This window comes from Pongo pygmaeus, chromosome 10 (assembly GCF_028885625.2).
Source record: "Pongo pygmaeus isolate AG05252 chromosome 10, NHGRI_mPonPyg2-v2.0_pri, whole genome shotgun sequence".
NCBI lineage: Eukaryota > Metazoa > Chordata > Mammalia > Primates > Hominidae > Pongo > Pongo pygmaeus.
In genome coordinates, this window is record NC_072383.2 from 37413693 (window position 1) to 37429810 (window position 16118).

General features: G+C 37.8%; 1 protein-coding gene across 1 annotated transcript in view; it reads right to left on the reverse strand.

The window, feature by feature from the left end:
- Positions 1-16118, reverse strand: part of SLC2A13 (solute carrier family 2 member 13) — a 359276-nt gene that overhangs the window by 197269 nt on the left and 145889 nt on the right. The window contains exon 4 of the mRNA XM_054442881.2: positions 4750-4858. Coding sequence (XP_054298856.1) covers positions 4750-4858 — 109 coding nt within the window. The remainder of the gene's footprint in view (positions 1-4749; positions 4859-16118) is intronic.

Sequence of the window (16118 nt, forward strand, 5' to 3'; positions counted from 1 at the left end):
TGGCTGCTGTGGGGGTTAAGGGTGAGATTCCCAGGTCACTGGAGTTGTGTACCTAGGAGGATTATGGCTCCCTCTGCTGAGTCAGCAGATTGTCAGGGAAGTGGGGGAAAGCTGGCAGTCACAGGCCTCATCCAACTCTCACGCAAACGGAAGAGCCGGTCTCACTCCCACCATGTTTCCGCAACAGCCCCAAGTCTGTTTCCAGGTGGAGGGCAAGATGGGCTTGAAAATTTGCCCGAGGCTATCCGCCTCCCAGCTGCGAAAGAAAAGGGCTTTAGTTTTTCCCCCCCGGCCTGTGAAGTCTGCGTGCCCCATTTGCGTCCTCCCTTCTGGCCAGGAGGCTTCTCGCCCCATTCAAATTGTTACCAAGTTCAGCTACAGAATTTCTTCTCCTTGTAGAGTTTTACCCCCTGCTCCTCTGGCCACCCTCCTGATGGATCACTGTGGTGCCAGGCAGGAATGGGTTGCTTGGGATCCAGCAAGCTCCCAGGGCCTTTCTGCTGCTTCCTCTACCCCCTTATTTCACTTGGCTCTCTAACTTGACTCAGCTCTCTAACTTGACTTGGCTTCTATTACTCTGAGTTAACAGAAGATAGAAGAGTAAGAAGAGGAAATAAAGCTGGCAATATTACTCTGCAAGGAGAGTGGCTAAAAAGTAAAAGACCAAATGCCCCAGAGAAGATTCCCCCACAATTCTCTTTATCCGAAGCAAACTCAAAAGCTTAAACTCTGGATTTTCTTTCCCACTTTACTACTGTTTTTCTGTGTAACCTTAAAAGAGAGTCATTTAACCACTTGGTCTTCTTAGGTAAAAATCTGATATGTTTCATTCATCCAAGACAGATTGATTATCTGCTTATCAGAATATACCAAAATATAGTTTATTATAAGTTCCTCAAAAAAGAAAGATGTTATCAAACCCACATAGAACTTAGTGTTTTCTTTCTCACTACCTACCTACACCTCCCTCCTCCAAACATGAACACATGTATTTAGGTTGTGGTAATGATAATGTGGGAAGTGTCTATTTATTAATAGTCATCAGATAAATATTTCTCAGACTGAACATGGAACATCTTTGATATTATAACTAGAGTTTAGAATAGATGACAGTGAGAATTTCTTTCTTTTTTTTGAGACAGTCTCGCTCAGTCGCCCAGGCTGGAGTGCAATGGCATGATCTCGGCTCACTGCAAGCTCCGCCTCCTGGGTTCACGCCATTCTCCTGCCTCAGCCTCCCAAGTAGCTGGGACTATAGGCACCCACCACCACGCCCAGCTAATTTTGTGTATTTTTAGTAGAAACGGGGTTTCACTGTGTTAGCCAGGATGGTCTCCATCTCCTGACTTCATGATCTGCCCACCTCGGCCTCCCAAAGTGCTGGGATTACAGGCGTGAGCCACCGCGCCTGGCCAAGAATTTCTTGAATTTACTTTAACCATCATCATCTTCATCTATCACTCCTCTTCTTTATTTTGACACATGCAGAAATATTTTATTGGTCTATGAGATACAGTGCAATGATACTAACACCCTTATATTAGGAAAGTTAGTACTCCATTTTCTCTACTCTTTCTCTCCTGTGAATAAAGGAAAATAATCAATTCAGTTGCATGTTGAAATTATTAGGATGAGAGTCATATTATAAAAAAAAATTGCCTCATCTAAAAGTGAAATGTAATGTCTGAAATATGTAAGTTTTTAAGAACTTACAAGTCCTCCATTCGGTAGGGTAGAGGATGAGAATGTATGGGTTGGGATATAAAGAAACATAAGTTATCATACAAATAAAAGATATATATCTATATCTATGATATACTATCTATAGATAAATATGGTATAGGAAAAGAAAATTAAGTATTTCAAGAAGAAAATCTATTTTGTCAAATGTGACAGAATAGTAAATAGGTCAAGGGAATAGGAATAAAGGATTGAGGGAGAAGATAAAAACTAAACATGGTAAGATTATATAACACAACTGTGAGGATGATTTATCTTTTCATGTAATGTTTAATATTATCTTTCCATATAATCTTTCTATAAACTCACCTTGGTGAGAAATAGAATTCAAAACACCTTATATTTCCGTTCACTCAGATTTTGAGGTGAACGACAGAATTTTCCAAAACATATTTCAACTTCTACACATTATTAGGGTTGAATTAAAATAAAGAAAAGCATTGCCTGCTTTATTTCCCACTTAAAAGGGAAGAAGCTGGAAAAAAAGAGTAAAATTTTATATACATAAACCTATGTGTTATATGTAATAAAATATCCATAGAAAAGATATTCTGAATTAACAAAGTAACACGAAATAAAAGAAGGCATAATTAAAATTTCTACTAAAAATACAAAAAGTAAATTATTAGACTCTAATAGATTACTTTAAATCAGAAACAAAGTTTATGATAGTATTTACTTAATCTTGAGAATAATGGAAAAAGATACACAAATATACACACACAAATAAAGACTAGAGAGAGCAGGAGAAAACACATTACGTGAGAGTCCCAGATTAGTCGTTTTTTATGCAGACAGTAAACAGTAGTACAGTGTATCATAATGACACTGACTTATACTAAATTTTATGGGCTTATAATATGAATGTCTGAAATTATGTACTGTGAATAAACAACAGTTACTCAGCATAGGTATTGTATTATTTTAATGTCTAATCCTTTAACCTCTAGACATGAACATATTAATTTATGCAGGAAGTTGATTAGCTGTTTCACATCATGTAGACATAGTCTAAGTTCAGCCATCATTTACTTTATTTTATTCTTCCTGTCTTCCAGGATTGATAATCAAATGCAAACAAAAGCTCTATGACAACACTACCTATATCATGTGCAGTTTATGATAAGCAAAGTGCATCTATCATAAATATTAGAGAATATCAGGATCCTTATATCACTTGATCTTCAGGAAAAAAGTGAGGCTTTAGAGAAATGAATGTTTTATTAAAATCTGACAGCGTCAATCAGCTCAATTTACACTAGTTACTGATAATGGATTATGACACTCATTTCAAACTAGGAACACACTGGCCCCAGTCACTACCCATAAACTAGAGTTGGCTCTGTTTGTGATACCTGTTTTAAGTGTAAACAAAAAAAGTACAAGAAAAATCCTTCACTTTCTATGCTTTTATATTTGTCAAGTTTAAATGCTTAGGAAAAAAAGCATAACAAACAAAACATATTTTCAGAATCAGAACAAATATTAGGTTGGTCAACTAACGAATTCACATAGGATTATTAAGCATCTAATTATTTGCATCTAATTATTTGATGCAAATTATTAAGCATCTAATTATTTGATGCTTGGTTCTAGCCTAGCTGCAAATCTATACTTCCACCAGACTGCAGAAGGTGGACACATCTCAGAACAAGTCATGATGTGCCAAATTCAGAGAACAAGCAAGCAAACGTGCCTGACGCTGGACCAACAGATGGGCCTTAATAGAGCTGGTAAAGGTGAGAAAAAAATGAAAGTTAATATCAGAGAGAAGGAGGAGAGAACAAAATATTGAAAATGTAGTCTCGAAAGTTAAAGTCTAACAGGGATTATGATTAAAGTCAAATCCACAAAGTGTGAGAATGTATAGAAAATGGAGTTTCTTAACAAATCTTGATTTAATCTACTGGCTCATTGGGTCCCAATCCTTATTTTTTAAAAATATTTTAATCAATTCACTCTTCTCAAACTGTCACTAAATAATTCATCATATCTCAAGTAATTTAAAAAAATCAAGAGTCTCAAATACAAATGGTTTACCAGAGAAAATTTAATTTTACATAATTTGTATTTTCTTAACGAAAAAATTCAATCAATAGGCAGGGGGTGGGGACGACTTCTAAGATGTGGCAGCTTTTAATCTAACAATATGTGCCCTGAGAAAGCACATAACCTTCTCTAAACTGCATTTTATTATTTAGGATCTTAAAAGTCTACTCTGTAGAGAATTGAGAGAGTCCTGTATGGCCCTTATCATAATTTGGAATCTTATATTTAACTGTGAGTTTATTTAATGTGTGCTTCCTCTACCAGCTGTACATCCATGAGGACAAGACCCAGGTCTATTTTAGTTACTGCTGTAGGTCTAGTGCAATAGAGGCCCTCAAAAATGGGTTTAATACCGAATGAGGGAAACCTAGTAGAGCCCCTAATATTTAGTCCTTTCCACCCTCAGCACACATACAGCTTTGGGAATTACTCTTAAAATTAGAGAACAGGGAATTTTTCTGTATTCCCCACTCTCCTTCCCACTCAATCTCCCCTCTACCATACTCTGGTTATAATAAACGTACTTCTACTAATGTCCTTATCACATTGCACTGTAGTAGACTGCACCAAAAAGAAATGAATTAGTTATCTGTGTGCCCATAATCTCTGGCAATGCCAGGTGATTTCCTTCTATTTTACTTTCCAACCAGCATCAAGAAATGGCTTAGAAAAAATGACATATTTAAGCTCAGAATACAAGGAGGTATTGGATGGCGTAAAAGAGAAATTTTATGGAATCAAATAAAGCCAATAATATAACAATCAAAATAAATCACCTTTTTCTAGTTACAAATTACTGGAATTAAAAAAATTGTAAAGTTAGTATTCCAAAAGGAGAATTCATACATTTAATCAGAACAAATCACTGAGTCTAGTATTTACATGAAATACTTTTCACTATTTCACATAAAATAATCCTTTCACAATCTTTTCAGTAAAAAGCCAGAAAGAAATACATACATGATGGTGTTAATGCCTGAGAGCTGCTGGAACATTTGTAGGCCACAACCCACAATTAAAGCTCGGCGAGTTGGGGGATAACTCAGCATTCTGCAGATCACAGGTCCAGCTTTTTTAAGAAAGAAAGAAAAAAAAATACATCTATTATTTTTAGATTTCATAGTAATTATTCTCAATAGGACAAATTTTCCCAAATCTTCATGAAATCAACATGACTGGGCATTTTAAATCAGAACAACTCTATTTTTACAGAAATCTGGGTACAATATTTTATTTTGCAAACAGATAGTGTTTTTTTTGTTTGAACTGTAAAAGCAACAAGAGATAATTTAAGTTTAAGCAATTTATGGGTACTAGAAGACCTATATAACTAAAACTGTCAAATTAGTCTTCCTTAAATCCCTACAAGCTCTAGAGATTAATCACTTTCTTTGTTCTTCAACTTTCTTGTCAATTAAGTATTATTTAAAATCCATCCATGTGGGACTACTTAAAAGTCACTGGCAAAATTGCTTTAATCAACCGTAAGAAAAGCATTCGTTAAAAACAAACAAAGAACAAAATTCATGTTATTTTACTAAAGTTACAGAATTTGGGCATGATGTCAGCCTTGGTTATAGCTACAATGGAGATTATTAATAAAAGTTACCAAAAAGTTAATAAAGAAAAACAATTAATACCTATTATCTATAGATGTGTATGTGTATGTGCGTGTGTGTGTGTCTATTTCTAAATTTTGAATAGTCCCCTAAGAGGCAATCAGGGATTATTTTAAAATACAAATGAACTTTCAAAATGGCAGAGATACCTTGGTCTTTATCTGAACTCTGGATCAGTTCTGGAAAGCTGTAAATCTGAACCACTGAGTCCTTAAGTAGGTTGACTAACCTTATTGATGCCTGTTGTCAGAGCATAATTACTAAAAGTGGCCCTTCCAGCCTCATAAGTGTTCCAGTTACAATGTCACCTTAGCTTCAAGAGGCATTCTATATGGTGTCCTTAATGGAGCTAGAGTCAACTCCCAGGACCTATGGTATTCCCGCTGTTAGAAGAGATAGCCTGGGATCACCGCAATGCTAACTGCTTAATTAGAGTCCAAGTTTTGTTAATGAACCCTAAACCAAGTCTGGTAAATTAAAATCCAAAGAAGTCTAACTATTTCAGGGTCTTTTGAAAATCTAATATTCAAGTTCACAAAAATGGAATAAAATATGTATGTTGTCTCAGCAATAAGAGTTAGTATGGGATGTCAAGCCAGGACATTAATTAGAATGAAATATTATAGGGGTGAGAATATTCTATTCCTACATGGATATGGGTATAATCATAAAACTTGAGTTATTGCAAATGATTTTGTTTCTGAATGGCAAGAGAGGGAATAGATTAATTTAGAGAAGTGTTGATGGTTATTCAAAGCTAAATGTAGTGACGATCCATTTAGAAAGCAGACTGAGGGTATTATAAACGTCAAATTGCCTTAGATTCAAGCAACGCAGTATTAAAGCCAATATATCAGAAAGACTATGTGAAACAGGTGGATTTTGAGAGTTTGATTGTAACAATGCTGAAATATATCTGGATCAGCAACCTGAAAGATAGGCAGGCTCATCTGCAAATACAGATACCTGCAAGTGACCCACAAAATAAGCAAGGCACTACCTTTTTCCTTTAATCAAAACTTTCAAATAAAAATAATAACATTTACCTTGTATATCATGATTTTTTTTTAAAAAAAAAAGGACAACAAAACAAAAACAAACAAAAGCCCTTTCTCAGATGAGAAATTAGTCTTTCCTAATGCAAGAAGTCTATTATAATCTTTGGAGAGATGCATCTACTTTCACTATTAAACTGTTTCATGATTTGATGGTCAGGCTAGGTAATAATGATTTTGGAGAACAGAAATACAGAACAATATGACAAATTAGGACCAAAGTTTGACTTCCCATAAAAACAAGAGATAAGCTATTGCATAAACATCACATATTTCCTAGTTTTTTAAAATCTGGATTTTATATTTTCTCTTGATTTGGATTTCCCATTAAATGATGGTAGTTCCTTTATTAGACTGGATTTTTTAATGGATAAATTTTAGTCCCAGCAGCTGCACATCTGATTATGCATAAACAAAAATAAAGAATTTCCTTTCATTAAAATTATAAACCTAGCTTTATTAGGCAGTAAAACTTCCTTTACAAATGAAAACCATCATTAATCTTTATATCACAGAATCTATGAGGCAGAAGAAAAAAATCAAGTATATTAATTGGCTGAATGTTCATAAGTGAACATTTAAAATGTCATGCTCTACTTAAAACATTTCTTTTGCTTTTGTAATTAAAAATGTTTTGTGCATACAAACATTTCACATTTAATTTTATTTTAAATGTTTATCTTTCAAACACAGAAATTCTCACATTATAAAAACTAAAACCTTTAACCAACTAGATTAGAAATAAAAGATCTAAAATATAACACATAGTAAGGCAGTAGATTCAAGATCCCAAAATGAGCTCATCCCTCTTCCTTCACTCTGAACACCTCATACTACCAAGTTGCTAAGTAACTTGCACAAGGTTGTCCAGGTGGCAGAGGCTCTGGCAGCAGGGATGAAAAAGACAGTCCCACAAGGGCAGCCACTTTTGTGGATGATAGGTTGTCTGTGAACCTAGCCTACAGAAGGTTTTCCAAGTATGATTAAAAATGCACTAAAAGCCAGTTTGTATAAAATTCCAGCTCTTGACTTTCACTTCCAGCTAAGAGAGAATAATGGCTATCAGCTTTCCCTTTCTACATGAATCAGCTAGAAAGCCATGCAAAAATGCATGAAACCACAGTTCTCATTCTAGTGGATAACAGGCAATGGAGCAAAGTGATACCTGAGATTTGGGAAACAAATGATGTGAACCCTATACTTGTCCCCAGCTCAATATCTCAAAAAAGTTTCCAGGCTGCAGCACAGGGCAGGTAAACCAGGCAGACCTTGGTGTTTCCTTGAGTTGAAAAGATGCAGCTCAGAATACAGAGATGCCAAGGGGGCTAGAGTTCAGATGGCAGAGGACCCAGGGAGGATAGATTCAGAGAGGGAGGAGGAGAACTCTGGAGATCTTCAGTTTCCCTTGAGTATTCAGTTGAGTACTGATCAGTGTAGGTGTGTGAGGAAACAACCCAAGACAGGGGAAAGAGCTACTGGAAAGGGTTAGAGAAATCAATTCCAGGAGCTCAAACAGGGCTGGGGATAGTGTCTGTTCCTATGAACCAGAGTGAAAAATCTGAAGCATACGGAAGAGTATTTAGAAGGGATATACCTTAATAATGGTGTAAGTTTAGTTCTAGATTAAAAATTACTTGAATGCCATCTAAAACAGCATAAAAGCAAGACTCAACTGCTTCTAAGCAGCTTAATGGTATCCCAGAACAAAACTCAATGAGATAAAATTTTATGATGTGGACATACAATAAAAAATAACCAGGCATGCAGAAAGGCAGGAAAATACAATCTGTAAAGATAAGGGACCAATTCATCAAGAGAATATAACAATCCTAAACGTGTATGCACTTACTGAGAGCTTCAAAATATTAATACTTGAAAGAAAAACCGACACAACAGAAAAGGGAAATTGAAAAACCTACAATTGTACTCTCATATTTCATCACTCTCAGTAACTGATAGAACAAGTATCCTGAAAATCACCAAGGATATAGAAGACTCCAACAACACTATCAACAAACTTGACCTAATAAGTGACATTTAAACCACATTCCACCAAATAAGAGCAGGATACACATTCTTAAATTGTATGGTCAATGTCTTAGAATATTTACCTGAGGTAGATTGTATTCTGAGCTCTAAACTAGTCTCAACTAATTTAAAAGGATTCAAGTCATATTAAGAATATCTTGACCATAATGAAATTAATATAGAAATCAGTAACTGAAAGACAACTGGAAAACATCCCCCAAATTGGAAACTAAATAACACATTTCTATGAAAATTAGTAAGAATATAAAGCTGAAAGAATCTAAACACATAGCCTATAAAAATTTGTGGAATGGAGCTAAAGTATAACAGGTAAAATTACTGCAAGAAATCTCTTAGGAAACCTTCAACCTTAAGAAACCAGAAAAAGACAGACGAGTGAAACCCAAAGTATGCACATGCTAAAAGTATTACTAAAGATCAAAATGGAAATCCATGAAATAGAAGACAGTTGAGAAAAATCCATAAAATCAAAACTGTTTTTTTAAGACCAATAAAATTGATAAGCTTCATGCCAAGCTATGGTAGGCTAAATAAGGGCCCCTCAAAACATATTCACATCCTAATCCCTGAAACCTGTATTATCTTAGATGTCAAAAATAAACTTTGTAGATATAATTAAGTTAAAAATTTTGCGATCGGAAGACAATCCTAGATCATCCAGGTTTTCCCTAAATGCAATCACATGTATCCTTATCAGGAGGAGGCTGAGGAAGATTCAAGACAAAAGCAGAGAAGACAAATGCAGAGACTGGACCTATGCAGCCAAAAGCCAAGGAATGACAGGTGCCCCCAGAAGCTGGAAAAAGGAAGGAAGAGGTTGTCCTCTACGGACTCTGGAGGGGGTGTGGGACAGGAGTGGACACCTGGCCATCACAACTGTGAGAAAATAAATGTCTACTGCATTAAGCTACCAAATTTGTAGTAATCTGCTATAGTAACCACAGAAAACAAATGCACAGACTATCCAGGAAAAAGCCAGAAACACAAATGACCAGTATCAGGAGTAAATGAGGTGAACTCAGGACAGATATTAAAATAATAAGAGTATCATGAACAACTTTACGCCATTAAATTCAGCATCTTCAATGCAACAGACAAATTCCCTAAAAGATAAAATCTTCCAAACTCATGCAAGAAGAAATAGCCTGAGTAGCCAGCCCTATAAGCTATTAAAAAAACTGAATTTGTTAAAAATATTCCCCCAAAGAAAACTCTTAAGTCCAAATAACTTGACAGAAAGCAGATCAATGGTTGCCTGTGGAGGGAGGAATTACAAAGGGGCACCAAGGGAAGTTTTGGGGAGGCAGCAATATGTTCACTTGCATGGTTGTGGCAATGGTTTCATGGTGTTCACATATGCCAACATCTCAAATTATATGCTTTAAATACATGCTTTTTATTGTATGTAAATTATTCCTCAGTAGAGCTGCTAAAAATCAACAACAAAGGTAAGAAAAAGCTTCACCAAAAATCTGGAGACTCTAGATGTCAGGGAGGCTGACACGGTGAACTGGATAAGAAAAAAAATTCAGTATTCAAAGAGCATGATATTCCTTTAAGTAAGAACATGAGGGGGTTATTAGAAACAACAATATTTGATCAAACTGAAGTAATGAAGTCTGCTGTGAGACTGCTGAAAGAGAACTGCCAATGATGCAGCCCCCTTAACATCTCTTCAAGGTTTTTCTTGCTCTTATTCTTCCCTTTCTTTTTGTTTTATTTATTTATGAGTTTTACCTTGTATTAATATTAAAGTTAAGGAGAAAAAGTGGAACACTTTGTGACTAATGGATTACAAGATGCAAACTGTAGGAGGCTTCCTCACTGCTGATAAAGTAAAGATGCCTCTGCGGAGAAAGCAGGGGCCTCACTGGGAGCAAGATAATCACTGCTCAGCTTCAAATATTATTCTCCCCACTCCTCAATTTAGGGCCCTATAAGTGGGCTACAATCAAGCACAGCAAGATCCCCCAACACCATGATCCTTTCCTGAATGCAACCAGAGGAGGCCATTCTCACACAATCACCAAGAGTGTTAAGCATTTGCTCAAATCTCAGTGGATTATCTAATACTTCAATAACTCTTCATGCCTTATGAACAATTTCCTATCATCATCAGAGTCCTGTGAAGTCAGAGAGAGCAGGCGTTGCTACCCCCATCTTAGAAAAGAGGAAACTAAACACAGAGGGATTAGATAACTCTTCCAAGGTCACAAACTAGTGTTTAGAGAGAGAACTTGGGCCGACATCTTGTTCATGCCACAAATGCCAAGATATTTTGTATGTCCACTTAAATAAGCTTATTTTTCTTAGCATAAAAAATCAACAACTTATGAACAGTAGGAGTAACACAAAACAAAACTGAAACACTTCCAAGCTATAGTAACAAACATACTCTGTGCTCTTTATGACTGCAATTCCTCCACTTCATTTTCTTCATCATTTTCATGGTCCCACCTGCCACTCTATCCAGCCTCAGTTCCAGATTTATCTACTTCAAGCCACTCATTTCAGCCTACTCCTTTCTCCATTCCCGCATCCAGGGAGTTGAGCACTGTTTGAGAATAATTACAAAAATGAGCCACACTCATTTTGGGACAAATTCAGCATGTCAGGTCCTGCGTGCTATCAGGGGAGCCTTTCACTCATCTCTAACTGGCTCCCAATCATGTTCTCACAACATTCATTTTAAGCATTCCTTCTCCTTGGACTTCCATTGATTTCTCCTGTCTCTCTGGCCAAGAATCCCCTAGTTCCTTATCATACCTGAAGCGCTTCCCATGAGCCTACTCCATGCTAGGGACAGAAACGTGAGGAGGTCCAGCCCCTGAGGAGCTCATAATACCAGGATGGGGTCATCCACCAAAACAAAACAAGCTACGCCACAAAGGTGTAAGTGCTCTAACAGAGGTACATATACAGTATTATGAGATTAAGGCATAAGGAAGGACCCACAAGAGGTATGCCACTCAGGTACATACAGAACAGAAGTCCTCATTTCTCACCCCAAACTTGTTCTTTACCCCATGTTATCTAATTTCAAAGTAAATCAAGATTCATGGCTTTTGAATGCTCCTTCTCTCTTCGTATATCCTGAATCTAATACATTGCCAAGTTTTAATCAGAATTAATGTATGTGTGCCTAACTTCTTTCCACAAAACATTGGAAAGATTTCTTCTGTTCTGCACCTGTACCTCTCTGCCTCTCCACCTTTCTACTGCCTGTCTGGCTGGCATCCATCTCCCAGTGGGACAGTGCACAGCTGTGGAAAGTATTCACACAGACCAGTGTTAACATACCAGTCCTACCATGTAGCCACTGTCAGATTCTGTAAGTCTCCATTGCCTCTTCAGTAAAATGGACTTAAGAGTAGTACTATCCATTTGAGGATCAGAGATAATAAGGTTCCTGGCACATACTATTCATGTGTTCAAGAAGAAGCCTAATATGTGGTCTCAACATCCCCAGTCTCTACCGAATCCAATCCATCCCGCTTCCACATTGCTGCCACCTGTTGGCTAAAGCACCCCACTGAATCCTCCACTTGTTCAAAACCATTGATAACAGAACCACCAGGGCCTGTTTCATGAAGGGGACACTCTTGCCCCAGCCTACCTGAGAAGATTTGTTTCATACTACTTCTCCTCCAATAGGCAATGCTTCAGCAATTTTTGGGTAATCTGTTTTACTCAAAGAAGCCCCATATTATTACAATTTTGACTCTTACAATGTTCCTTCTGCTTGGGATCCCATCCTTGCAATTCTGAAGGACTGGACCAGGCTCTCACTCCTGGCTAATTTGTTTCGGGGACTAGGTCCCTGATCTCTGTTCCATAGTGAATTATGATCTCTGTGCTGGATTATGTTGGGTGTGTAGTTCAGGCTTTGCTCGTTTTATCATTTTACTTCCCATTGTGCTTAGTTCAGGATCATGTAAATAGAGGCCATTCAGTAAATATTTCCTGGATGAATATGAGGAATAAAAGAAGGAAAGAAGAGAAAAAAAGAGAAACACCAGAGCAAGTATGGGGATTGAGAACTCATGGATGAAGCAATTTGAGTATACTCCAAGTTGCTAAACAATGTTGTGATTAATTAGAAACTACCACCAAGATCCTGAGCACACCCATGCTGTTTTCCTCTTCAATATGCAGCAGATGATGTCTGTGATTACAAGCTGGTGCTTGGCACATGTTCTGCTTGAAAGAATGGACTGCTGCTATTGATGAATTCAACCCCATGTGGTTCAATCATTCTTTCACAGTCTGGCATTTATGCCAATACATTCCGAAATCCTCCAAGGCAATCAATTTGCCAAGATGTTGTGATGGGCCAGTTGTCTATAGATGCGTGCTTGTAAGCTGATCATGGTACATTAGGGCCAGTATGCAATGACTGTGTTAATCTAGTCATTATTATTCCAGGTTGCTAACGTAAAGATTTTTATCTACTTAGAAGAGGAGATGATTATAGGTCTTAATACCACTAAAATACTGTTTTCAAAAACCAATTTCTGTTACTATCAAGAATTCTTTCTAAATTCTAAAATATTTTCTTTGTCAAAAGTATCTACATAAATGAAGCAGACATAAAATGCATTCCTTAGCAATTCTCAACTGAACGAATTTCAAACTTCTTAACAGTCATGGGAGTGCAGTATGTTGCTGAGGAAAAAATTATGAAGAATTACTGTTCTAGAAAACTTTTATTTAAAAAGAGGAAGTATCCTTTCTAAATAAATAATTTTCTTTTTAAAAAAATTTTATTTTACTTTAAGTTCCAGGATACCAGTGCAGTATGTGCAGGTTTGTTACACAGGTAAATGCATGCCATGGTGGTTTGCTGCACCTATCAACCCATCACTAGGCATTAAGCCCCAGATGCATTAGCTATTTATCCTGATGCTCTCCCTTCCCCTGGCCCCCAGACAGGCCCCAGTGTGTGTTGTTCCCCTCCCCGTGTCCATATAATTTTCTTAAATAGCTATACTGTTAGCACTGTCTATAGACAGGGCCACTTTTTTTTCCCTATATGTAAATATATCTTTATTGGAGTCTGCTAAAATATCAGTTATTTTTCTCTAAAGTTATATGCATATTTCCTAATATTGATTCTGCAGTACCTGACATTTTGGTTTCTATTATCATTGGTATCTTTTTTAACATTACATTTCCTCTTTGATGCTGCACTTGTATGTTAATTTTATATCCACCAATTTTGGTGAACTCTATTAATTCTAAAAGATTTTCTGTACATTCTCTTGAGTTTTCTACATAGACTTCTGCAAACAATGACAGCTTTATGTATTCCTTTATAATATTGGCTAGTATTTTCTTGGAGACAAAGACTCGTTCTATTGTCTAGGCTGCAGTGCAAGCATGATCTCAGCTCACTGCAACCTCTGCCTCCAGGTTCCAGCAATTCTCCTGCCTCGGCCTCCTGAGTAGCTGGGATTACAGGCACGCAGGACCACGCCTGGCTAATTTTTTTATTTCTAGTAGAGTTGGGGTTTCACCATGTTGGCCAAGCTGGTCTTGAACTTCTGACCTCAAGTAATCCACCCACCTCAGCCTCCAAAGTGTTGGGATTACAGGCGTGAGCCACCGCACCTGGCCTAATATTAGCTAGTATTTTCAGTACAACGTTTATTAAATGGTGAAAAATGGTTTCTTGTCTCATTCTTTTTTTTTTTTTTTTTTTTGAGACAGAGTCTTACTGTGTTGACCAGGCTGGAGTGCAGTGGCGTGATTTTGGCTCACTGCAACCTCCATCTCCCAGCTGCAACCAATTCTTCTTTCTCAACCTCTCGAGTAGCTGAGATTACAGGCACTCACCACCACAGCTGGCAAAATTTTGTATTTTTAGTAGAGATGGGGTTTCACCACATTGGCCATGCTGGTCTCAAACTCCCGACGTTCAGTGATCCACTCATCTCGGCCTCCCAAAATGCTGGGATTACAGGCGTGAGCCATTGTTCCTGGCCCTTGCATGATTTTAAAGAGAATGCTTTTTTTTTTTTTTCTTTGAGACGGAGTCTCACTCTGTCACCAGGCTGGAGTGCAGTGGCATGATCTTGGCTCACTGCAACCTCCACCTCTTGGGTTCAAGCGATTCTCCTGCCTCAGCCTCCCAAGTAGCTGGAACTACAGGTGCACACCACCATGCCCAGCTTATTTTTTATAATTTTGGTAGAGATGGGGTTTCACCATGTTTGCCAGGCTGGTCTTGAATTCCTGACCTCAAGTGATCTACCTGCCTCAGCCTCGCAAAGTGCTGGGATTACAGGAATGAGCCACTATCCTGGCCTAAAGAGAATGCTTCTAAAGTTTCATCAGTAATATCCTTGATGAAAGCTTCTGATACATATCCTTAAACAGATTTAGGAAGTTCCCTTTTATTCCTGGTTTACTAACCTTTTATCAATAAGCAATAATTTTTTTGTTTAAGACAGGGTCTCACTCTGTGCCCCAGACTAGAGTGCACTGGTATGATCATGGTTCACCACAGCCTTAAACTTCTGGACTCGAGCAATCCTCTTGCCTCAACCTCCCGAGTAGTTGAGACTACAGGCATATGCCATCACATCTGGCTAATTAAAAAAAATTTTTTTTTTTTTAGAGACAGGGTTTCATGTTGCCCAGGCTGGTCTCAAACTCCTGGGCTCAAGCAATCCTCCTGCCTCACCCTCCCAAAGTGCTGGGATTACAGGTGTGGGCCGATACACTCGGCCTTTCTTTTCTTTTTATGAGAGAGAGTCTTACTTTGTCACCTAAGCTGGAAAGCTGCAGCACAATCACAGCTCACTGTAACCTCAAAACTCCTGGGCTCAAGCAATCCTCCCACCTCAACCTCCCAAGGAGAAAAAGCAATGAACTTTAATACATGTACCAAAATATCATATATACCCCATAAATACGGGGTGTTAATTAAAAAAGCAATGAATTTTATCAAATGCCTTTTCTCCCTCTACGGAGATAAGCATTACACAGTAAGTCACAATAATAGCTTTCTAACATCAAACCACCTTTGCATTCCTGAGAAAAGCTGTATGGATTATCCAGGCTGGAGTGCAGTGGCATGATTTCAGCTCACTATGGCCTCTGCCTCCCAGTTCAAGTGATTCTCCTGCCTCAGCCTCCTGAGTAGCTGGGATTACAGGAGCACACCACCATGCCCAGCTAATTTTTGTATTTTTAGTAGAGACAGGGTTTCACCATGTTGGCCAGGCTGGCCTCAAACTCCTAACCTCAGGTGATCCGCCCACCTTGGCCTCCCAATGTGCTGGGATTACAGGCGTAAGCCACTGCGCCCAGCCATGGGTTACTCTTGAAGGCATCACTCAAATGCCTTTCTCTGGCAGAATTTCCAGATCCCATATAGAGACAAAAAAATCATGTCCAGTAGATTTCTTAGAATACTCACAGTCACCCATTTATGCATCTCTGCCTGAACTCCTCATGGCTCCTTATTGTGCCATGCTGCCTGCCACTAGACAAAGCCACTTTTAAATGAAAGGACAGACACACTTGACTGATGGTATTCTGACAGTATTTTCACAATACGCTGTCATTCTTAGTGATGTAATAAAGTTTTCTCACCTACCCG